At 40.2% G+C, this 24391-nt stretch overlaps 1 protein-coding gene across 1 annotated transcript in view; it reads right to left on the minus strand.

Moving 5' to 3' along the window:
- Positions 1-630: 630 nt before the first annotated feature.
- The window catches only part of ctnnbl1 (catenin, beta like 1), a 40641-nt gene continuing 16880 nt past the window's right edge, over positions 631-24391 (minus strand). The window contains exons 11-16 of the mRNA XM_061672439.1: positions 23757-23938; positions 17395-17492; positions 16492-16572; positions 7136-7273; positions 4523-4595; positions 631-1268 (exon numbers count right to left, since the gene is read on the minus strand). Of these exons, the coding sequence (XP_061528423.1) occupies positions 1180-1268; positions 4523-4595; positions 7136-7273; positions 16492-16572; positions 17395-17492; positions 23757-23938 (661 nt within the window). The 3' untranslated portion in view covers positions 631-1179. The remainder of the gene's footprint in view (positions 1269-4522; positions 4596-7135; positions 7274-16491; positions 16573-17394; positions 17493-23756; positions 23939-24391) is intronic.

A 24391-nucleotide genomic window follows, 5' to 3' on the forward strand; every position in this document is an offset into this window, starting at 1 on the left:
TAACATGCACGTTTGTGTAACGTCACACACGAACCCTGAACCTCAGAACTGTGAGCCAGACATGCTAACCACTAGTACAGTGCTGCCTTTTTTTTCTTGTGCTGGCTACTGATTGGCTATTCATGTAAGGGTTATAGATTGACGGCCTGCGAAAGGGTTCGCTCGTGGGCCGACGCACGGTTGCGGTTGTTGTTTTTTAACTTTGCAATTTAGTGCGATATGTGAACGTCACTCGTGATTTCACATAGGTGCCGTAACCCCACTCAGGACAACCGCTATAGAAAATGGATGGATGGATTGGAGACAAACATCTCTGTCAAGTATCCAGTCGAAAAACCCACGCAACCATCAAGTAGCGGTGTGTGAGAGACATGCAGCATATAAAGAACTGCACAGTAGTTCAGTTCCTGAGTACATCCGAGTTCTAATGTGCGCCCTGTGCACTGGGAGCAGTGGCGTTCAAACGAATAAAAAAGGAGGACGCATGTCTGCCTTCTTTAATGACATTTTTGTCCTCCTTGCAAAAGAGCCGCAGGTACAGTTTTGTGGGTCCCATCTGTGCAAGTTTAATGAGAATCCTTGACAATCTCTGACTCACTGTGGCATTCTTCAAATAAAGCAAACACACGATCAGGAGTTTATCACCAAATGCTTTATTAGAAAATATTCCCAACTATATTCCAAAACAAAGGGCGGTTTAAAAAGACAAAACAAATGGGGACGTCAAGGGGTCGACAATAAGCTTGCGGATTTTGCTGATTGTTCACAGAGCGATTTTAACTGCTTTGCTTGACAGCCGAGAATGAGATAATTACACACACAAAAATTTCAGTTCAGAGGGAATTCCACTCCATGGACGTCGAAGTAAAAGAAAAGCATTGAGTGGTATTGTCAAACTGGAGAGTAAATTTGATTAACAGCTCCAGAAATCTTTTTGGGTTAAATTTGCTTAGACTCTAATGTTATGCACCTTTTGGACCTGGCTGAATATGAAGAAAAAAAAAAACTCAAAACAACTCCAATCCAAAAAAGAGAGAGGGTTTGGATTGGAGCAATGTTTTAAACAAACGGAAACCACGTCCAAAGCAAAATGTTACAGGAAAAACTAGATAAATGCCATCCCTCACCGCAATCCGTGATTCCGATACAAAATGCTGCGTCTGTCTGAGTCTGTGTACATTAAAAGTTTTCTAAAAGGTCCATGATCCTCTTGCGCTCAGCCTCTTTGTACTCCTCACTCTTGCCATCCCCGATGCTCTCTGCGTACTCTGCAAACGAGACACGGGACATTTGAGAGGCTTCACAGAGGTGACATCATGAAGATGACAGCGTTTATGATATTGGCATCGCGCTCCGCAGGGAGGACTGAAGAAACATCCAAACGTCATGTTTGGCTTGGTACAGACGGAAGGGGGGGGGGGGGGGGGAAATAAAGCACACAGAAGATCATTTGAAGAAACATCAATTGGTGCTGGTAAAGAGGAAGCCCAATGCATTCAATTTTGTATACATGCGGCATATACTGTCTATTGGCTCAACTCGCGGTGTTATGGGAAAAAGACACACTTGTATGACACTTTAGTCATAGTTAACATTTCCTGGAGCTGTATACGGTTTGTAAGACAAGCTTTCGTCACAGGGCCTAAAAGCAGAAGTATGCGGTGAAAGCAGAGTGCTCGTCCAGATGTATTTCTATTGTGTGTGACTGCTGAGCAACAAGAGCAGGCTGCAGCGGCTGCACCGTCCGCGGGGTCGCCGCTGTCATCTGAAGCGGGAATTACAAATCACACCCCAAAATAGCTACTTAAAAAAATCAAATAAAATGAACAGCGAAAAAAAGGAAGAGTCCTGGAAGAATCTGCAGCTTTTGCGGGACAAACAGAATGTAGGATTTCAGAATTATATAGTGTTACACACTGGAATGAGTAGAATGAAGGCTTATCAGTCAGTGTGTGAGTGAAAGTACAAACAAGTTGACTCAATAAATGCAGAATAGTGGAGCGAGCGGGCTGATAAAAGTGACATCTACGACATAGAAATGTAAAAACCAGCTGCGTATTCCACTGGAGGTTTCCTCATCTGTAAATGACATGCTCATCAGCCTTGTGCACACAAACTTCCGAGATGTTGACTTTTCGTCTTTCCTCAAAAACCTTTCCTTTGGGTAACTGGTACTCTCCTAGCCGGTCGCCACGGCAACACGGCAGGGTACAATACAGACGTGTGCGGCACTATTACTAAAGTCAGGGATTTGGATTCTCCGTGTGAGGAAACTAAACCATCGCGTTTTTACTGGTTGGCTGTTTTGTCAACGCTAAAAATCAACTGAAGAAGTCTGACATCAACATTTCATCCGTATTGTTTATTTTGAGCAAGGTAGCGGTGAGCTGAAGTTGAGTCATGCTAAAATAGCACACAAAAAAAAGAAAGGACACCTTGACTCAAGTTGCCAGCTCATTTTTTTTTGAGCAATGCTTAGTCAACCATCTGGTGGTCTTTTACCATTTCCAAATCCATAAATCTACTGCGCCTGATCATTAAACAGCGACAGCTTAGCTGGGTATGGTTTCTGTCTGAACTCGGTGAGCATCAAAAGGATTAATAACTCTGAACGCTCGCTAAGTCATGTTGAAAGCATGTCTGTTTTTGCAACAAGACCCCACAGCCGGCTTGAATTCTCCCTCTTCGTCGGTTTTCACGGTGTGACAAAGATTTGCGCGAGTCAGATTGTTTTATCACTAAGATGATTATTATTTTTTTTTTTTATATTCGGTTCACACACTGCAAAGATGCAATCAGAGGCAAACGCGACGTTTCCCCACGCAATGACGACTGGACTGTCGCCATGCTGCTGGCGCCGGCACGCGCGACGGACGGCTCCATCTACACGGAGACGTGCTCGAGGGCCGCAGGGGGTGTGAGTGGGGCCTCTTCAGCTTTATCACACGATGACGTAGGAACGACAGACGACACAGTGAAAAAACAAACATGGCTGCTGGCTGCGGGCCCGTTCGCGTTTCTCTTCCACACACCGCCGTCTGTTGATTGGTGAGCTGAGAAGAGTCACAATTGTGGCAGTACGGGGAGGAGACAAGTTGCTTTTTGTAAAGCTTGTCTTCTTCTTAGTGCTTCCATGCCCTTGTTTGAGTGATTTTGGCCAGGAATTTCTTCTCGTTTGTTTATATATATTATACTATCATTTTAAAATGTGAAAGGCTCCAAACAAGTACAGTAAACCCTCGCTATTTACAAGGGTGAGGCGAGCCCTGCCACTAATTGCGCAGTAATTAACACCTCCTCTAAAAAAAAAAAAAATTGTATTCCCTATATTATTAGTTTTATCCATACATGTACCGCGAACTATGATCCCACGACACTCAAAAATCATTTCAAAATCATCTGACATTACCCCTAAAAATAGACAAAAAGATCATTATTGTACATCAGTCCAGATTAGGGGTGGGTAAAAATATCGATTCATCCATGCGCTGGAATACTGATGTGAAAAAGTATTGCCCCTCTTGTTAAATCATGAGCTGTGACTGTTTTTTGAACAGCGGAGTTTAATTTCACTGGCCACACCCGGCCGGGCCTGCCGACTGCCAGATTTGTTGAATAAAGACCTCGTGCAAAATGTCACTGTCAGGCAAAGTGACGGAGGCTACGAGATTTCAAAAAGAATTGCATCATGTCACAATCCAAAGAAATTCAAGACAACAAGAAACAAAACGATCAAAATCTTAATCTATCAGTCCGGAAAACGTTACGAGCCATTTCCACCAACCATTATCCAAAAATGGAGAAAACTGGGAACCATCTTGATGATGTCGAAGACTTTTGGAAAAATATCATAAACACTTGATTTGAGTTATTGCCGCTAAGGGTGGCACAACTAGTTCATCGGTTCAGTGGGCAATCACTTTTTCAAATAGTGCCCGATCGGTTTGGATTATTTTCTCCTTTAGTATATAAAATCATTTAGGAACTGCATTTTTAAAAATTATTATTATTACATGTGTTATCTTGGTGCGATATCAAGATTTGCGGGATGATCTGAAACATTCAAGTATGATAAATGTGCAAACAAGAAATCAGAAATTTGGAAGTGGTCAATACTTTTTACTTTTACGATTTTTCTTTTTTCTTTTTATTGGCCTTTACATCAGGTTGTGGCTGGTTCTAATATTTGAATCGATTTTTATTTGACTAAAAAAAGTCAAACCACTTCAATAAGCCTATAGATATTTTGTGATGCAACAGTACAAAGTATTTACAATCAAATACAGAACAATGTTGAAAAAAGCTAAATAAAGTTTGATTGAATTTATCCCATGCCATTTATTCACCCGACTATGGTAAATGTAACACAGTAGGAAATGTACAAACAAGGAAAGCGAAGATGGACTTGGGCAATACAATGAACAAAGATACTAGAAATGTATTTGAAAGTGCTGATTGCATCACCACTTTAGTTTTTTTGGTGCTGCTGCCGGCCACTTATTGCGCACATTTAATGGCTCACCTCTCATGATGTGACGCACGGCTTTGACGGAGCCTCCTCTTATGTTGAGAATTTGATGAACTCTCTGCTGCAGCTAAATTCAAACAGACAGACAATCAAGTGTAAAAGTTCTGAAATACAACTACCGGTAAAGGTGAAGATCATACCTTAAAAGGTGGCAATGAAATTGAAATGAAAGGAAACTTGAAGTACTGGAGCTAAATAGAAATTTAAAGGGGACAGATAATGAAAAAATGGACTAAAATTCTTTGGAGTGTCTGCCCACCCATAAAGTGTGAAATTACAGAATCAAGTAAATCTTTTGTGAGCTGCAGATGTTAAAAAATGGCTCTATGACCCAGCAGTTCGGAATTTTGCCAAATCGAGGCGTCGCAATAAACACACAAATATCGTCCCCATACAGAGTTTCTCCACCCCTATAATTGCAACTAGGTCGTGCGAAGAGCCGTCGGAATACACTGTCTGAAACACGTTAGCAGGCATTGGCTTCTGATGATCGGAACCTGGCGAATGTTCAGTGACGTTGTCGACACGGGTAGTGTTTGGCAATCTGCTACATTAGGGGTTCTCAAACCTTGAGTTCCGGGGACGCCTGCAGGGGAGAGATGCCAATCATTGCCGTCATTAAGAATCCATCTATTCCTTGCCAATGCCGTCTAAAGACGTCAATGGCGTTTTTTAACGGGGATGGGTGGGGGAGGGTCTTGTGCCGTTTATGCGTGATAGCCAAGCTTCTGGATAACTGCAATGAGGATTGGCACCCTGTAGAGGGCAACAATGCCTTGAGATGAACGCCCCTTCCTCAGATTGAAGATCATGAAGAAGGAGGGGGCGGGGTGGCGGCGTGTAACAGACCATGAGAAGAGACCAACATAATGGCGCAAAAGAGAGAAGACAAAATAAAAATATATTTTTTAAAAAGCTTTCGGTACTAGACATTTATTGCGTAAAGGAAAGAAAAATATTCCTGTGACCGACAGGAATGACGCCTGAGATCATGCGCGTTGGAACAAAGCAATCACGCACATTGTCGGCCCGTACATATGGCGAGATGCTCTCGGCCACTTGCTGGCCGATCGTCTGCCGACCAGGATTTGAATAAATGGGATCCGGAATCGTCACATAGTGAACTCCCTTTTGGATAGCCAGCCTAGCGTCATCCCGAGCTTTCTCCGACGTAGACCAAGGTAACTCGTTTGAAGCAAACATCCTTGTTACATAAACCATAATTTAGTCCCACTAGTTGACATTAGGCGGCACGGTGGCCGACTGGTTAGAGCGTCAGCCTCACAGTTCTGAGGACCCGAGTTCAATCCCTGGCCCCGACTGTGTGGAGTTTGCATGTTCTCCCCGTGCCTGCGTGGGTTTTCTCCGGGCACTCCGGTTTCCTCCCACATCCCAAAAACACGCATAAATTGGAGACTCTAAATTGCCCGTAGGCATGACTGTGAGTGCGAATGGTTGTTTGTTTGTATGTGCCCTGCGATTGGCTGGCAACCAGTTCAGGGTGTACCCCGCCTCCTGCCCGATGACAGCTGGGATGGGCTCCAGCACGCCCGCGACCCTAGTGAGGAAAAGCGGCTCAGAAAATGGATGGATGGATGGATAGTTGACATTACAATCTAACATCTATTGCCAGTACTGATTCTAATTTTCCATTTCGTCCATCTTACAGGAATTCAACACCCGTGTATCTTTTAGGATTGCGATGAAGTAATGTTTTTTTTTACCCTTGCAAAACACGTCATCGATAAAAATTATTCTCTCTTAATCGTATGTATTTTTTTTTTAAACTTACAGGTTATGCATCCAGCAGACGTTTGACTACCGTTCTAGTACGCAGTGCAGACAAAAAGGTAATTGAAAGCTGTTTTTTCCCCTCCACGTCAGCAATTTCAACAATGTATTTTTACAGTAATAGTAAAATTTCTAAACTGCACAGATTGTGCTTCGAGCAGAAGTAGTGACTTGTTTCAAGGAGAATGACAACCACACAAGATCCCATTCAGTGCCAACAGAAGAATAAAATAAGACGTGGATAAAACTTTGCTAGATTTTATGCGCAAGGTAATAAAAACCTGGACTATTGAGCAAACGGTAGGAAAAAAAAGTGCAAGTGTGGGAGCCCGATTTGTTCATGCATGTAAATTCGGCACATATTGTACTTGTAAATAAATAATTTTTCTGTCAAAAGTACTTCCTCAGTGTTGTTTTATGTTCAGATGTTGGAGATTTTCACAAAAGAAAAAAAAATATTGGTGTCAAAGTCATTGTTCTGCTTCATCTTACACAAAAAGTCTGTTTTCTCAGTTTTTTTTCTTCAAGAAACAGATTTGGCTGAAAGTACCCTATATTTGACTGCTGATTACTAAAGAACGGTATATTCTTTTTTTTTTGGGGTGAAAGAAGAGAGTCTGATCTTTCATTTGGAAGTTTTGGTGTTTACATCGTCATTGTACATAACATTCTGTGGGGCTTGAGGAATCAGTGAAATGAAACTGACACTTATACTAAGTCCATGTTCCCGAGTCACTCTGTGGAGGTCTAAATAGCCAAAATATGTTATCTTTTTAGATGGGGAAACACAACAAGCCTTTTTGAGGATTATTGTACCTGTGATAATCCTGAGTTGCTCATCTCCACCATTATGTAGCAGATGGACTGAAGAACAAATAGACCAGCATCCAGTCGACGGAGATAAAACTCATCCTCCATGTTGTCATCGAGGATTTCGCCACGGCGAACCATCTCCTATATGTACACACACACACGAGCGCGTCACTTTCCCAACAACAATTTAATTTACCTTTCAAACTGATCTTGCATGTCCTGATAAACTACAAAGGCACTCGATCAGAAAAACCTCAAACAATTGCATGAAGTGTACCTTTGTAGAAACCCACCTGCTGCATGAGACCTAAATCTGTCTAAGTGTCATACATTATTCATTGCTAAAATAAGGAAAAAGTGGAAAATAACATCTTGCAATATTTATGCCCTAGCGTGTGGATAGTCATACTTTAATGTAGCAGTCGCAAAAATAAACTTGTTTATTCACGATGATTAAGATTCAAATATAACCCACCGAGCCCAAGATGAGACCAAGACTTTTGGGAGTCAAGACTGAGTTAAGCCCAAAATCGAGACTATAAACATTAATTTTGAAAACGATGAAGGTTGAACAGTTCAAGAGTATTGTCTCTTTAATGTCCATTTCTTTTAAATGCATCTGTCAGCCAAAAACACTGTTTCTACCACTCTTTCAAAGCACACCATGCAAAAATCTCAAATCAATTACCAAGTGCTTCTCCTTATTATCACATTAATGAAGGTGAAGAATAGCAGATCAGTACTGGTCTCGACGGAAAAACCGGCTCGTCCGTGACCGAGACAAGACCGAGACTCTTTGGAGTCGAGTGTGAGACAAGATCAAGAGCTTCGAAATGTGGTCTCAAGACCAAGACCAGTCTCGAGTACGACAGCACTATTAAAGATGCATGATAGTGCATGATATGCCGCTTGCTGCTACATCTCATTGAACATGGGAAGAAAAGGGAAGGCATTGGACTTGTACTTGCATTGCTTAGTAATAGGCTGGCCTGCTGTGATGGGATTATTAAAATAATAATAATAATAATAATACAAAAATAAGAAAATCTGGATTTGTTTTTTTTGTGTTGCTTTTCAGTTTGCAGCCATATGAGTGGTGCGCCAATAAATAACGTAAGTGATTTACATGTATTTTTTTTTGTCTCTGGCCAAACATTTTGTTCTGACCGCTACACATGCTATTCTCAACAATCATTCTATAGGGTACTAGGAATGAACAGATCCTCTTTCCACGTCCAATCTAAAAAAATCCCAACACGAGATGAGCAACGTTATATTTGTTTGTTTGTTTTTTCCTATTGGCAACCACTGACAAACCAGTAGGCATGAATACACGACGGCATCCACAGAGAGCCCAACAAGGCAAACAAATTACAATTCACTGGCTTCTATTGTTCTCTCAACACCAGAAAGCACCCGGAAACAAAGAGATACACAGAAAACCTGCAGTGTCTTAATTTAAGTGCTTTTCCACAAATTCATTTTCACCACTGACCAGACACACTCGTCAATTGAGTTCACTGCTAAGCGGCACGCATTCAGTCCCCACTCCCACTCCCACGTAGGCACACTTGCATAGATATCCATCTTAACAATCCCGTCAGTATGCCAATAACATGGTGCTGCCAATACACACACAGGCTACATTAATCACCATTACAGATTAAGCAGCAGACGTGATGGGGAGTGGGGAATTGGTGTGCAAACCACTGGAGCGCCACACGAACGCTGTTTCAGCTCTGCAAGTAGAAGTGAAAATGAACCGAAACTGTCTTTCTGGTCCCGCATAATGAAAACCTGAGTTTTTGGTTGTTATTACCATTGAAAATTAATGCTACTAAAGTCGTATCAAAACCGTGGCTGCTGAATATGCACTGTGCACAGAAAGCCACTTCGAGATCTTTTCTCGCCCAACAGAGAACAGCTTTTTCTGTGAAAACGACTTAACAAGACAAACACAGTAAATTAGGAAAAAGGGCAACTTTTCAAAGCTTTGCTGATGAAAACAAATAGCCTCCAGTGAGGAGCTTAATGGCGCCACATGTGACATTTGCATCCCTCGGATTTAATCGGCCTTGTCCTTAAAGATCGATGACAGTGCAGAACCCAATTATGGCTTTGCAGTTCAGCTCATTAACACGACTCAATCAATTGGTGCAAGCACAAGAGAAATATTCATAGAAGGTGCATGCCGGGTTGAAAAACAATGTATTTACTGTTAACGTTCCATTTTGAAAGGAAGTCATCATCTTACCTGCGTTTCCATGCACATTTATGATACATTTTGACGCGTTCCCAGCACTTTATAGTGGACATACACTGCTAACAAGTCATTACTTGTTATTAAAGTTGGACTTTTTCTTTACAATTTACAATAACAGTAGGCAACTGGTTTTTTTTTTTTAACAAAATTACAAATTTTAATAATTGCGCCTCAACTCTTCACACCTATGACTTAAGAATGTTCAAAAGTAACCAACTGTACATTTAAACGTTTTGTGCCAGCGACACATTGACTCTGGAACAAATGTATTTTCTTGCCATCATTTCCAAATATTGAAACCGACTCAGCCAGCAACAAAGAGCCTCTGAGTTTACACTGTACAAATAAAATGCAAAAATATGATCAAATACAGTAATAACTCATTTATTGCATGGGTTACATTCCAGACCTCCCACGCAGTAGACAAAATCTGCAAAGTCGCGACCAAGTATTTATTTATTTTGTTTCATGCATACGCTTCATCACAAACAAACAATACAGTATATTCATATGAGGTGCAGGTGTTATTTTTATCCGCACATTCTAACCTGTAGTAACGATGACTGAATGTGTGCACGTCTTTATAAGGTAGGTGACGTGGGAATGAACATATGAGGATGTACGAATGACCTGCTATGTCCTGTCTATAGCATGAGCCAGTGTGGTGCACAGTGACGATGTTAGTAGAGGCTACCAGCGGGTGTGCTAAGAATATGCATTTAATTACTGTATTTTGTTACCATTTGTTTAATAAAGCAATTGATAGAGAACCAGCAGCTGTTTCCATCCTTCCTCTATCCATACCACCTGTTATCGATTACAATTCGTTCTAGCTAACAACGTTTACTCTACCGGAGGTGTGCAGTACAGTACAGTACTGGACACTCTCACCCTGTACTATACTATACTGTATAATAAAAAAAACTGCGATGTATTGAAACCGCAAAAAGTGAATCGCGATATAGGGAGGGACGGCTATCTCAAATAATTACTAGTAGAAGAAAACCTACATTAGTATAATACAGCAGCTAAAATAAGTATTTAACATGTCGCCATTTTTTCCGCAAAGTCTCTTCAAAACACCTCCTGTATGGAGAAACTCATCGCATGCATTGCTCTGGTGTGATTTTGGCCCATTCCTCCACACAAGCTGTCTTCAATCTTGAAGGTTCCATGGGTTTCTTTTATGGACCTTGAGTTGCAGTTCCTTCCATAGAGTTTCGATTGGATTCAAGTCAGGTGATTGGCTGAGCCATTCTCGCAACTTTTTTTCTTCTTCTTTGAAACCAATTGAGAGTTTTCTTGGCAGTATGTTTTGGATCATTATCCTGCTGAAATGTCCACCCTCGTTTCACTTTCATCATCCTCGTAGATGGCAGCAGATTTTTGTCAAGAATGTCTCGGTACATTTTCCCATTCATCCTTCCTTCAATAACGTCAAGATTACCAGTACCATTTGCTGAAAAGCAGCCCCACACCCTCATGTTCCCACCACCGAAATTCACTGTTGGTATGGTTTTCAGGGTGATATGCATTACCATTTCTCCTCCAAACGTGGTGTGCATTATGGTATCCAAACAGTTACATTTTGCTCTCATCACACCAGACTATATTCTCCCAGTATTTAACTGGCTTGTCCAAATGTTGTTCAGCAAACTTTCAACGAGCTTTGACAAGCTTTGGGGTTTTGGATGGTGAGGGTGCATACAGGTCAGGGCGGTCAGTCACAGTTTTCCTTGTGACAACACTACCTGCTAATTCCAGGTCTTTTTGAAGCTCTCCACAGGTAGTCCTTGGCTCTTGGACAACTCTTCTGATTATTCTTTGCACTCCTTTGTAAAAAATTTGTGAGGAAGACCTGATCGAGGCAAATTTATGGTGGTATGATTGGCTTTCCACTTAAGTATTATGGCCCCAACCGTGCTCTCTGGAATGTTCAGAAACTTAGATATGCGTCTCTAACCAATGTTTTGCAACAATTAGTTTGCACTGGTCTTGAGACAGCTCTCTGCTCTTACCTATCATGAGATGTGTCTTGACTCACACCTTGGCAATGAGACCTTTTTGTAGGTCTCAATTTGGACTGAACCAGCTGATAGTCATGCGCGCTGACAAGGGGCTGGATTGGTGTTTGATTATTGATAGATTTTAGGTGTTGTCTTTGCACCTCCCTTTCTTGATGTGTACAATACGTTTTCCCTGCATCACTTCACATTTTTACACACAACTTAATTTCTGATTATTTGTTCTACTTTCTTTGAATGTATGGATTACATGGGTTGTTCCCAACATCGAGTGAAATTTTCAGGTCAATAGCACCTTTGGAAGTATATTTAGTGTAGTAAAATGGTGACGTGTTAAATACTTATTTCAGCCGCTGTATCTACTGCACCAATGTATGTTGCTGGGTAGCTGGGTCCTCACAAAAGCAGTTAAGACACTGTAACAACATACCTCGAGTTCACTGAGTTGTATTTTCTGGATGCTATTTTATAGTAGGTATTAGCAAACCTCCAGAGGCTTTGTGGACAGAACAAATAAACATTACGGAAAGAACAAAATAACAGCACTGGAAACTTTACATGTATTATAATCCACAAATTGGGTGTGCGCACTTGTGCCATGTCATTTGAGCTGCTTTCATTTCACACTGTACTCCCTGTAAATTCACATCAGAGGCCAAGAAGAGTAGAGCTGGGATTTAGGCACATGCCTTTCAGACAAAACGCGTCAAAGCGGTAGGGACATTGCCACGACTGAAGTGTGCGCTGCTGTCACTTGCCCCATTAATACTTGGCGTGGAGATGTCAGCATGACAGAGATGACTGCTTTCAACACAAATGAGTTGGTGTTCAGTCTCTGATACTACGTCGGAAGCAAGCAAATTCCCAGGTCGACTTTAGCCTGTGTCAATACTTTACCACAGGACAACGAGCAGGTAAAAAGATAACTTATAAGCACCTTACACGCTGGCTATGATATATATTATATATTGAAGAATAAATGTTAACTTTATTAATAAATGAATATTTGTTTTATTTTATTTGACATTCTCCCGTGCCCTCAACACACAAAAGTACAGAACATTGGTGTCGTTGAGTACCGGTATCGATTCCCAGGTACCGGGAATGAGAAAGGTACCCATCTCTACATACTGTAGAGCCGAGCAACTATGACACTTATTTTTTCCTTACCAGTCTGCCTTGGTTCTTGCCGTCTCACGGGATTTGTACATAAAAGCACTTTTTAGTTGAAACTCCCGTTTCAGTTGACATAAATTGAAATACAGCGGCTGAAATAAGTATTTAACACGTCACCATTTTTCTCACTAAATATACTTCCAAAGGTGCTATTGACCTGGACATTTCACCAGATGTTGGGAACAGCCTAAGTAATCCATACATTCAAAGATAGTAGAACAAATAAGATCAGAAATTAAAGTTGTGGGAAAAAATGTGAACTGATGCAGGGAAAAACTAATGAACACGTGAAAAGGGAGGTGCAAAAAGGCATGGAAAGCCAAGACAACACCTAAAATCTAGCAATAATAAAACAGCAATCCAGCCGCTTGTCCGTGCAAATGAATATCAGCTGGTTCAATCCTAATTGATGGCTGACAAAAAGGTCTCATTGCCAACGTGTGAGTCAAGACACATCTCGTGAGGGGTAGAAGCAGAGAACGGTCTCAAGACCATCGCACACTAATTGTCGCAGAACCTAACGAAGGCATTGGTTACAGGTGCAGAAAGTGGGAAAATTAGCTTTACCGTTTAAAATTATGGAACAGTACAGTAGACAGGATGGGAAAGTAAAGAGATACCCCTAAAGGGGTTAAAAAAAAAAAAAGGATATAAGCAGCTTATTTCGGGGTGAAACTGGTGTCTGGAAGTAACTTTTTATTTGCTATCCTCTGAAAAATCGCAAATCCATTTTGTTTAGCGGCTTACGGGAATGAAGGTGCATCAGAGAGATAAAATGGAACAGCGGAAGCCTCATGATTCAGCTGAGGTAATGGACACAACTGGGATGGTGTCTTTCCCACCTTGGGGGCTTTTCCACCAACCAGCAGGAGCAGGGAGCAGGAGTTCCAGGCAACAAACGGTTCCTGTGGCACATGCGGTTTGTGTTTCCATCGCACTTATTAGTTCAGGGTATCTAAAGCAAATGAGGCTGATGTTGCTCAATACTGACCCTACTGAATCTAAAAAAAAAATGCTGGTATTTCAAGCTCTCAATGTCTTATTTTATATCTTAATCTAAATTTCAAATATTTGTGAGACTTTAAAGCCGAACCTTTTTATCGAGGTGAGGCAATTCGAAATGATTCTCATTTACAAAGCCAACCTGGCTGCAGACAGTCTGAGGTTGAGAGTTTTATTATAAACAGGTACATTTCAATAAATCTGAATATATTTATTCCATTTTACTGAGAAAACAAACCTAAATAGATTGTGCAACAGACACTTGCAGATGATTACAGATGTGATTTATCAGCTGAAAACTGCAATCGGGACATGAGCCTGAAACAGTTCCACTACTAATTTGAGAACAAATCACATCTATAGTCAACTGCAGGCTTCTACATTTCTTTATAAATTTAATTATTTAAAAATATTTTTTTTTCATGTCCTGGCATTTAGCCAATTACATTTTTCATTGTTCATGCAAGTCCTCCAGCTTTAGAGAACATCACATGCCTTTTATGGACTTTTTATTCACCATATGCTATGATGTAATATTTAACTTGTTACTATATCACATGAACAGTTTGTATATGTATTTGTTTCTATTTTGGTTTGTTTTACTCTGCTGTCAGGAGCCAGGTTGGCATTTGAAATAAATACCTTACTTGGATAAGGTTCAATAAATAAAAAATATTGTACATGACTTCATTGACAGCTAAGCGCTCAGTCAGTTTTCAAATACAGCAGTGTGAAGAATTTGGTATCGGTAAATGTGTTTGCATGGACAAAAACAAAAAAACAGATTGTACATAGCAAATTTGCGAATGGGAGCTTTTTAATTCCACCCCCAGGGGGAACCTTCCGTACCCTGGTAGATTTTTTTCGGTGGGGTTACAGGGTAACACAAGCTACCAGGGTAGCTTGGGAAGTTCCTGCAAAGGTTCCTGCGGTGGGAAAGCCCCTCTCTTAAGTCAGGCATGTCAGCATCTCCTTAACTTTTAGTCTTTTTTTTTTTTTTTTTTTTTTTTAATATTTTAGTCGAGCTTTATTAGTAGAAAGGAGCTTCATGTGTTAAGCGCCTCAAGATAATTTATCTGAAAAGGTGTTTTATAGTCATAAAATTTTATTGACGTCAACGTACTAAAAAGTAGAAAGGTATGATGCACTATCACTTGAAATAAAACAATAAGGTTCCAAAAATAGGTCAGTTAAAATTACTGTTGAATGACATGAATGACAATCCATTTTAATGATGTTCTGACATTGCCAAATGAAAGCAAGTTTTGCCCTTTTTTGAGTACCAGGTACTGTTACAAGCACAAAACAAATTTCCAAATAAATTGATAAACAGATTGCTTGGCCAACCAGAAATTGACACTCCTCAACCAGACTAAAATACTGGCAGACTTGAATCAACGAGCAAAGGCCAGACACTCACTGTCTGGAAAACATTTCTAGCGCTACGGTAAGATGACAAAGTCGCATTAGTTCTGCAAATGTTAATCCACAAACAGACCTCAATACTTGTAATTCATTTTCCTAACATGGGATGAGTAGAGTGGAACCTTAGACTTCAGTTCCACGATGCTGGTCAACATCAAATATTTGAATTTTGAAACTTTTCCCCAAAAGAAATAATGAAAAGGAAACCGCCCGCTCCAATTTCAAACTATCACCACCATCATAAACCTGCGTAATTAGGCAATGTCTTTGCCACCGAGTCTCCCATTCTGCTGGTGACATCACAAAAAAGGGTGCAAAAGTGGTCCTATTGTGGTGGTTGGCCATTGAATGAATATACAGTAAATGTACGTCACAACTGTAGATATACGACCAAACAACAACAACCAACAAACATTTTTAGTTGACGAAAACCAACACCAATGAAAAAGTAACCTCCTAGGCAAAGGTAACGATTACTCTTCCATATCAAAAGCTATCACAAGGGACAAAAATGCCATGTTGACAGTAATATGACAGGAGCGTATTTTTATACTTCTGTCTGCCTGATCAATGTTTGGTTCTGAAATACTGACGGCTGAAAGAAATGTTTTGTCTTTTTGATGTGTTTAAGCTATGTCTCTCTGTCACAGTTGGGCTGCATACGTGCGTGAGTCATTAAATGGAGGAGGGAGACTGTCGGCGTGTGGCTTGAAAGATTGCAGTACACATGCAGACAAGGTATTCTTATCACACACAAATCATCCTTTTGCCATTTTCAGGGAAAGTAACAGGAGCGTGATAGAGGAGCACAGGGAGAGAACCAAGTCAACGAGAACGAAGCTAAAATGTCAACCCGTCTGGCCTTTCAAGACAATCTCAGTCCGACTGACAAATTAATCTCGCTGCCATCGTAACGTGCTAATCTTCAACTCTTGAACACAAATTCCCTCTCCACCTTCATTCACTTTACTCCGTTTAATGCCTATTTCCTGTATCGAGTCATTTGTTTTGTATATTTATTCTCTAGTCTGGCAACAGTAGCTTCAGCTTCCTCGTTTATTATTTTCTGTCAAGTTTTGACCACCTTATCTTCCACAGCTCGACACGCTTGGAGAACAGCTCAATAGGTGCCACATACTGTAAAAGTGTGCAGTTTCTTTCCTACATTGTGCCATACTATTGTAAGGAAGGGCGGACGGCTTCTTCGATGTAGCTTTGGATGTGAGACTCTCAAGAACAGCAACAACAAAAGATTCAGTATTTTGATCAACCATGCGGTCTTATGAAACAGGGATTGTGGTTTACTGTACATCACCATCTTTGCTGCAAACGTGTGAGTGAAATATTTCTGGTTTCAAGGTCTTTCGCTAACAAGGTGCATGATGAGACAGTTGCATAGGGAGACAGCAAAGAGAGAATCCTATGGAGGGAGGAAGGGATGGATGAAAGGTGAACGGAGAAATGCTTACATGTTTCTCCCCTTCGATCCTCTTGTCAGCCTGTTGAACAGCCTCCAGGTACTTAAAATGCAACTCCATCAGTCGATCAACCTGGCGAGAAAAAGAAATTGAGGCAGGGAGAAAGAAGCAGCATACAAAAAAGCCGGATGGGGGGGGGAAAGGCTGTGAGTGCAAAGAATAGACAAAATAAAATGGGAAATATGGTAAAATATAAAACTGAGTAAATACTGAATGCATGTGCAGTGGATATCAGTCTACACACCCCTGTTCAAATGTCTGGGGTTTATGCTATAAAAAAAATGACACGAAGACTAATAATTTCAAAACGTTTCCCACCATTAATGTAGCCTATAACATGTTTAATATATAATATATAATATATATAATATAAATATATATTTTAGAGAGGAAATTAAACAACTGAGATAATGCGGTTGCACAAGTGTGCACACCCTCTTGTAACTGGGGATGTGGCTGTGTTCAGAATTAACCAATCACATTCCAAATCATGCTTAATGGAGTCAACACACACTTATCACCATGTAAACCGCCTCTGATAACTCCAAAATCAAACTCAGATGTTCTAGTAGGCTTTTCCTGTTTTTTCATTTTTTTTTTTGTGTCAAGGTTTTGTGACACTGACTGATATTTGAAATTTTTCATAATTCCCTCCACCTTGACACCCCAGTTCCAGCGCTGAATTTTATCATATTATGAGTAAGGAGTTAAAATGTATTTTTTGTCGTCTTCACAAGCCAACAAGACTCTTTGTTGGTCAAACACATGAATTTCTCCCTTGTGGAATTAGGACACACAAATGCCTTCAATTTGTACATCACACGAAAGACTTTTAACCACAAATGCTGCAAAAAAACTGCATGAAGGAGAAAACAAATGCAAATAAGTACTGACCTTCTCGCAGTCATTCTCTGTAAACTTATTTAGGAGTCTGCTTCTCTGCTGGGACTTGAGATTTCTCAGCATGGAGGCAATAATTGAACAGACGTGCTCTATAGAAAATACAAGAAAACGCAAAAGTTAAATGTATCGTCAAAACAGTCCTAACTTGCGCTCCCAAAAAACAAACCCTTTAGTAAACAGTTCCATTGCTACATTACAATGACTGGAACAAAAAGTTTTAAATCGAGTTCACATTGAGTTGACCTGAAGTAAAGCAAATATTTCAAATCTATCAAAAATGTGTTTAAAAAAAAAATATCACAACTATTATCATTCAACACATGATTTGTTGGATTCATTTATTTCAGTAGAAAAATTATATAAAACACTGACACAACACTGTTAATATGGTTATAATGATGTAATGTGTAAAAAAGATGAATACTGTAATTTCAGAACGTTTTCGCAATGCAAATGCTTGACTTGCTCCTAGAATTCAGTTATAATGTGCACAATTCTAAAAGGTAAATAAATCAACATATAATACACAATTATAGAAACAATGCGAAATTCATGCGGAAATGTTTTTATCTATTGTATGCTGTAATTATGGATGTTTCATTAATTTAAAAGAAATGCAAAAATGTTTATTTTAGGAAACACAGTCTTAAACGGTTCTCATGGTAACAGAATGGATATATAGACTAAATTTTACTAGACAAATATGAGTCTGAGTACAGTATACCTTTTAAACCCATTCATTCTCAATGAAACAGAAGGCCTTCTTGCTAAAAGGTTGCACCAGTAGCTGACAATCATATTATTAGTCTTATGATATTGAATGTACAATGTATTGTACAAACAAGTGCAATAGAACATGACATTGTAAAGTCTCTAGATATCCAGCATGGGGGAGAAAAATGTAATTGGACTTTTTCAACAAGAGGTCAATATTCTTGCTCAACCAGGCTTTTCTGTTGCTAAGCAACAAGAGCAGAGGAATCAATCCCATTTCTGCTTTTAAAAGAGGTGTTTTTGTCAGTTGCCTTCGTGACCTGCAGCTTGCCTGCCCATGAGACCCAAGGGTGGAGAGAAATGGCAGCCACCACTGCCACGGAGTTCACATTAAGAATTTACGCATTAAGGTGGGGGAAATAACACAAAATAAAGGGGTGCATTGTGATCATTTTGAAGAAACAAAATTTGTTGACATTTATTTATTCCTGGATGTGCGACTCTGGGGGGGGTGACACGCAGGAAAGATGTTCTGCTTTTTGAGTATTGTTGCAGTATATATGACTAGTCCAGGGGTGTCTGTGCAATTGGGAAATGGGACATCCAAAAGAGCAGAGAAACATTATTTCAAACTTCTGAAATACACTAAGTTTCATATCAGTAAAAAAATCCTGGGGAAATCCTTTGAATCATCACTAGTTGGTCAACTGTCATTTCGAGTAAAAAAAAAAAAAAAGAAAAAAAAAAAGAAAAGAAAATTTATTGAGCAGTAATTGTTGTGGTCACCTTCAAACTCTGAACAGAATGCTATTGATCATAGACGGCAGAAAGTTTGAAACGACGCGGTGACCACTCTGAAATTGGCAGAGGTGGAGAGCATTAAGGGTACAAGCTAAGGGCAAGGCTGAGTAAAACAGTTTCCTAATCTGTCCCGAGACAAGCGTATGATCAATACCTCATTTATGTGCTTTGCACAGAAGAGAGGGAGGTGGATAGGTGGGTACATCAAAGTAACACCACTTGATGTTGAACAAATATATATTTTACCGCGTCGCGACGACGACTCAGATATTAGCACAATGAACAGTGACGATAAATTGATTAATCTGCAGATGTGAATGTGAATGGTTGTTTGTCTATATGTCCCCTGTGATTGGCTCGCAACCACTTCAAGGTGTACCCCACCTCTTGGATATGCTCCAGCACACCTGCGGCCCTTATGAGGGTAAACGGTAGAGAATGGATTAATGGATAATTCTGACCTTAAAAATTGGGTCCATCAGACGGAATTGCATCGCCGTAACATTCATATGCGAACAATTGAGCAAGAATTTTTGTCATCTTTTTGTGAAGTTTAACACCCAAGACAAGATGCCGTGACAGCGTGGGAATATGCAGTTAGGGCTGTATTGCACTGTGCTGGGTTCTGTGAAAAGGCGGACACATCAGTGATGGACAGATGACAATGAATCCAAAGTATCCCCCAGCTTTCTGCCTCGGCTTTTCCCTGGTGGGACGTCATTAAAAAAAATAATTGCTTGTCTTCTACCACTAACATTCCTTTAATGACAATCACTATCAGGACATTTCCGCTGACTTTTTCCCCCCCCCCATTAATAACTACTTTCAAAGCTTGTCAATCACACTCACAAGCCCTAGAAAGGGCTTAGTGTAAGTAAGTCCATTTTCATTCCAACTTTAACCCGCATGCAAAACATCTCAAGAGGTCGGTTTTAATTGTGCAGCAGCAGAACGCACGGTGAAGTTCTGAACTGGAGGCAGTAATACTTCGCTGGCAGACACAAATGAGACCAAGAATATTTGTGGCCTGGGGAAGAGTAATCAGCCGAAGTAGAAGTATGTATACATACCCATCCATCCATCCATCCATCCATCCATTTTCTGAGCCACTTATCCTCACAAGGGTCGCGGGCGGGCTGGAGGCTATCGCAACTATCTTCGGGCGAAAGGCGGGGTACAGTCTGAACTGGTCGCCAACCAATCACAAGGCACATAGAAACAAACAACCATTCGCACTTACATTCACACCTACGGGTAATTTAGAGTCTTCAATTTACCTACCATGCATGTTTTTGGGATGTGGGAGGCCATAATACCAAACACACCCTGCAAGCTCAGCAATAAATGTAGAAGAGAACAGAAATATTATCAAGGCTTTCAAAACTATGTACTGTATATATTAAACCTTTCACTTACAAGCAAATGTGAGGGTCTATTTCCTTATTAGAGAATGAGATTATCAACATGAAATATGATCAGTTTTTATTGGAAAAAGGCACAAACGTAATTAAATGTGTCTTTACAGAGGGATTTTCAGCAAATCCTTCTTTGTGTTAAATATACGACTATAATAGGATTAGGGAGCATCAAAGCTTTGACACCACGGATAGTCTTGCATCATTCAAAATGCTATCAATACCAAAGGGACAGCGACAGGCTCGACAGATTGGAAGCTCTCAACAGAGATATGTAACAAAAGATTCATGATCGAGTCCAGATAATGTCTTAATCTTTTGCGTTTGCTTCTTCTGCTGCTTTTTTTTTCTCCGCATCGCAGTTTAATAAATCTGTATACTGGCTATTATCAAAGATGAGATACAATTGATAAACTAAAGGGATAGTAAGAATAAAAATCCCTGTATAGTTACTTTGTCAAGTATTGAGAGTGGTTCTATTTTAGTACAGTAAATGTGACCTAAATCAAATGTCTTCCTACCATCTGATTCCAGAGTTCCATAAGTAGAAAACACAAAATAAATGAGTTTGTTTTCTGTAATGTGAAGGCGGTTGCCTATTTAAGAAAGAGCTTGCTCTGTTGTTGCATTCACAAGAAGAAAGGGTGAGGATGGAATCATTAACTAAGACAAGGGCGTGCAAAATCCTCTCGGACCCTCCGCACCCCGGTCACCGGCTCTTCCAGCTCCTTCCCTCAGGTCGGCGCTACCGATCAATGCAAACTAGAACTAGCAGACATTCCAACAGCTTCTTCCCTCTTGCGATCAACTTCTTAAACACCTAACCTATAAAATTCCATTACAATAAGCTGGAATTGTTTTGACTTGAGTTCGTTGTCACATTTGTGTGGGGCCAATTATGTATTACTCGTGCACTCACTGCAGTTGTCTCGCCATGCTGCACTATTTGCATATACTGGCCACTCATGCCAGAGTAGCATCTGCTCCATTTGCACACTGATTGAGGAGTATCTGTAACATTTGCACAACCAACATTGTCCCAGATGATCGCGCGACTCGTCACTTTAAACCGCATCCACTCCTTGAAGCCTCAGCGACCTTTTGCACAATGGTCATTGCACCGGACTATTGCAATATGAGTCATTCGAACGGCTCTAAGTGCTCGAGGACTCTGCATCTTTTTGCACAATTGTTTTTTGTCAATGTCTTTATGTCTCCAAAGTGTTCTGTTGTACTGGAGCGGCTCCAACTACCGGAGACAAATTCCTTTTGTGTTTTGGACATACTTGGCAAATAAAGATGATTCTGATTCTGATTCTGATTTGCTGCTCTCAAAAGGTGTGAGGGAGGAACACTAAAGCAACTTTTCAATGGCAAGAGCTGTGAGAGCTAAACCTCCAACTGTAAATGACTTGTTTACTTCAGTGCCTGTGCACACCATTAGCCATCGAAATATAACAACCCGGCTGCCAGACTTTTCTATCCTCTTCTCGTTTCACTAAGAACGAAAGACTATGACCACTAGTGATGTGAAAAAAGTTTGCCTGAAAAGGAATATTCGTAAAGAAAGCTGAAATTCTTTCTTCTCCCCCCCCCCATCCCCAATCCCCAATCCCAACACATTTACAATGTCTATTAATTATGCCGGTCTGTGCGCTAATTCCTGTTCGTTTGCACTTTGTCATTAGAGAAAGGATTTCATGGGGATCAATCTTGCACTAAGGTTTATGATGGAGGAAGCTGTAGTAATATATGTAAGAAGGAAAGAAAGACGAGAGCGACATCCTAATTACCTTCGACTGAAGTAGTTAATTAATTAATCTACAGGGTTGTTACTATGGAGAAACTTGATTCCGAACATTTCCAATAAAACTCAAACGGTAAGAGGGTTCTGGCATTATGTTTTGACATGCAACTTATTACATGAAATCCTTTTATTGATTACCATTATCATGGATAAGTGATCTGTTCACGTGTGACATATGTCAGCCTGGACAGGCTCCAACAATCCTCAACCGTGCACAGGATAAGCCGTAGAGATGATTCTCTCAATCAATGGATGGTTGGATGACAATTCAATATGGAATGCACTTTACATCAAAATGGAAAAACAACCCAGTTGTTTGAAACCTCTCTCTCTCTCTCTCTCTCTCTCAGGTTTTAAACTGTAATAGCATGAATGTGTTCGTTATAACTAAACATTGAGAAATCCAGCCATCCCTTTTCTATACAGCATATTCCGTTCAGAGTCACGGCAGGAGCTGAAGGGCATCCCAGGTGATTTGGAGAAAAAGGCCGATGACACCCTGGACTGGTTGCCAGTCAGTCACAGTGCATACAGCAAGTATGTGTGGGAATTAATCCAACGTCAGCTGCATGAAAGTCAGAAAAGTGCATTAATTGAAAAGTTATTGAAAATGAAAATACTTGGCTGTGAAATCAAAAGATGAATATAAGACAAGAGACCAACATCTCTGCTTTTATTTCTGCTTATTTGCATCTGAAAATGAAAAAACTTGGAAGACAGTGCCATTTGTTCGACTCCAAAAGTCCAAAAGGTACATAGACAAGTTTAATGAATTGATGAGGCCAGAATTGGGAAGGTTTTGGAAAAAGATGGGACCTGCTTGTGATCCCAAACATACAAACTCATATGTGGAGGAACTATTACGATTCAGCTTCTTCTGGGATTGCTCGCTAATCTTCATTGAGCAACAAATGAACTCATACGTCTATACAGAAACATCTTCTCGGCCAATTTAAAGAAAAATACAACTAAACTAATTTCGCAGGGTGGCAACTCATATTTTGGCTTGCAGTTTACAACGGACATTTTCCAGACGTGATTTACAATACATAGCTTTTGAGTGATATTTTAATCTCAGAATCAGAATCAGAATCATATTTTGGCTTGCAGTTTACTACGGACATTTTCCAGACGTGATTCACAATACATAGCTTTTGAGTGATATTTTAATCTCAAATATGGAACAGTCACAAAAGTAGTTTGTTAACAATTCGGCTACTTTATTTTTTCTAAATTCGATCATGACTGCAATTTGTGAGGCAAACCTGGGGGCAGTGGACAGGGAGGTGAAGCAGCTTGAGAGAAATGAAGAAGTAAAAATATTTTGAATCCTGCTATGCTAAAACTTTAGTTATATTAAAGGCAAAACTGGTACGGAGCGAGAGGAGAATATAGCCTCTGGAAAATCAGCTTGTTAATGAGCAGGTATTAAAAGGTGAAGCCAGCTGTTTTAGTTCTGAGGCCAGGCTCATTTGCCCCAATTTGAAAACTCTTGACCGCTGGCTCATAGATGAACCTTCAACAAGTAGTCATACGACATATCTTTGCAGCCGTCTGCTAAATTTGTCGAGAAACAAAGCCCACGAAACATTATCTTGTTGTAATAAGTGACTGACCTTCATGCTCTTTCTCAGAAGCGCCCGAGGTCCTCATCTTCTTAGGTGTTTTCATGAAAAGTGGAAAGATGGTTCGCAAACCGAGGATGTCCACAAACTTATGGCAGTTGTCTCCTCCCTCTGGTCCTATCATCCCATGGTCTAGAACTTTGAGAGAGCTGGTCCGAGACATTTTCTTTTCCCTGCATTAAACACAGAAAAAGCATGATGTCATCAACAGCACTATTACCATCAAACGTAACAGAAGGTTGTTGCCTTGTTGAAATCCAGCCTTAAAAATACCAGCACATATTTTGTCGTGGTATACATATGTTTCAGTCAATTATGAAAAGAAGTTGAATGACAAAGAATTTTATAGGTCCCAAAATAAATTACGGTAAACAAAAACATGCAATTTACAGCGTTATGAAAAACTGTTTGCCCCCTTCCTGATTTCTTTTTTTGTTGTTGTTTTTTTTGCATGTTTGTCAAACGTCAATGTTTCCCATCAAACAAATTTAATTATTAGTCAAAGACAACACGGGTAAACACAAAATGCAGTTTTTAAATGTGTTTTAGTTTTGAGGGAGGAAAAAGATGGCCCTTGGTGAGAAAGTGATTGCCCCCATCCCCCCGGTAAAACATAACTGTGGTTT

The sequence above is a fragment of the Phycodurus eques genome, chromosome 1, assembly GCF_024500275.1.
Source record: "Phycodurus eques isolate BA_2022a chromosome 1, UOR_Pequ_1.1, whole genome shotgun sequence".
Lineage (NCBI taxonomy): Eukaryota > Metazoa > Chordata > Actinopteri > Syngnathiformes > Syngnathidae > Phycodurus > Phycodurus eques.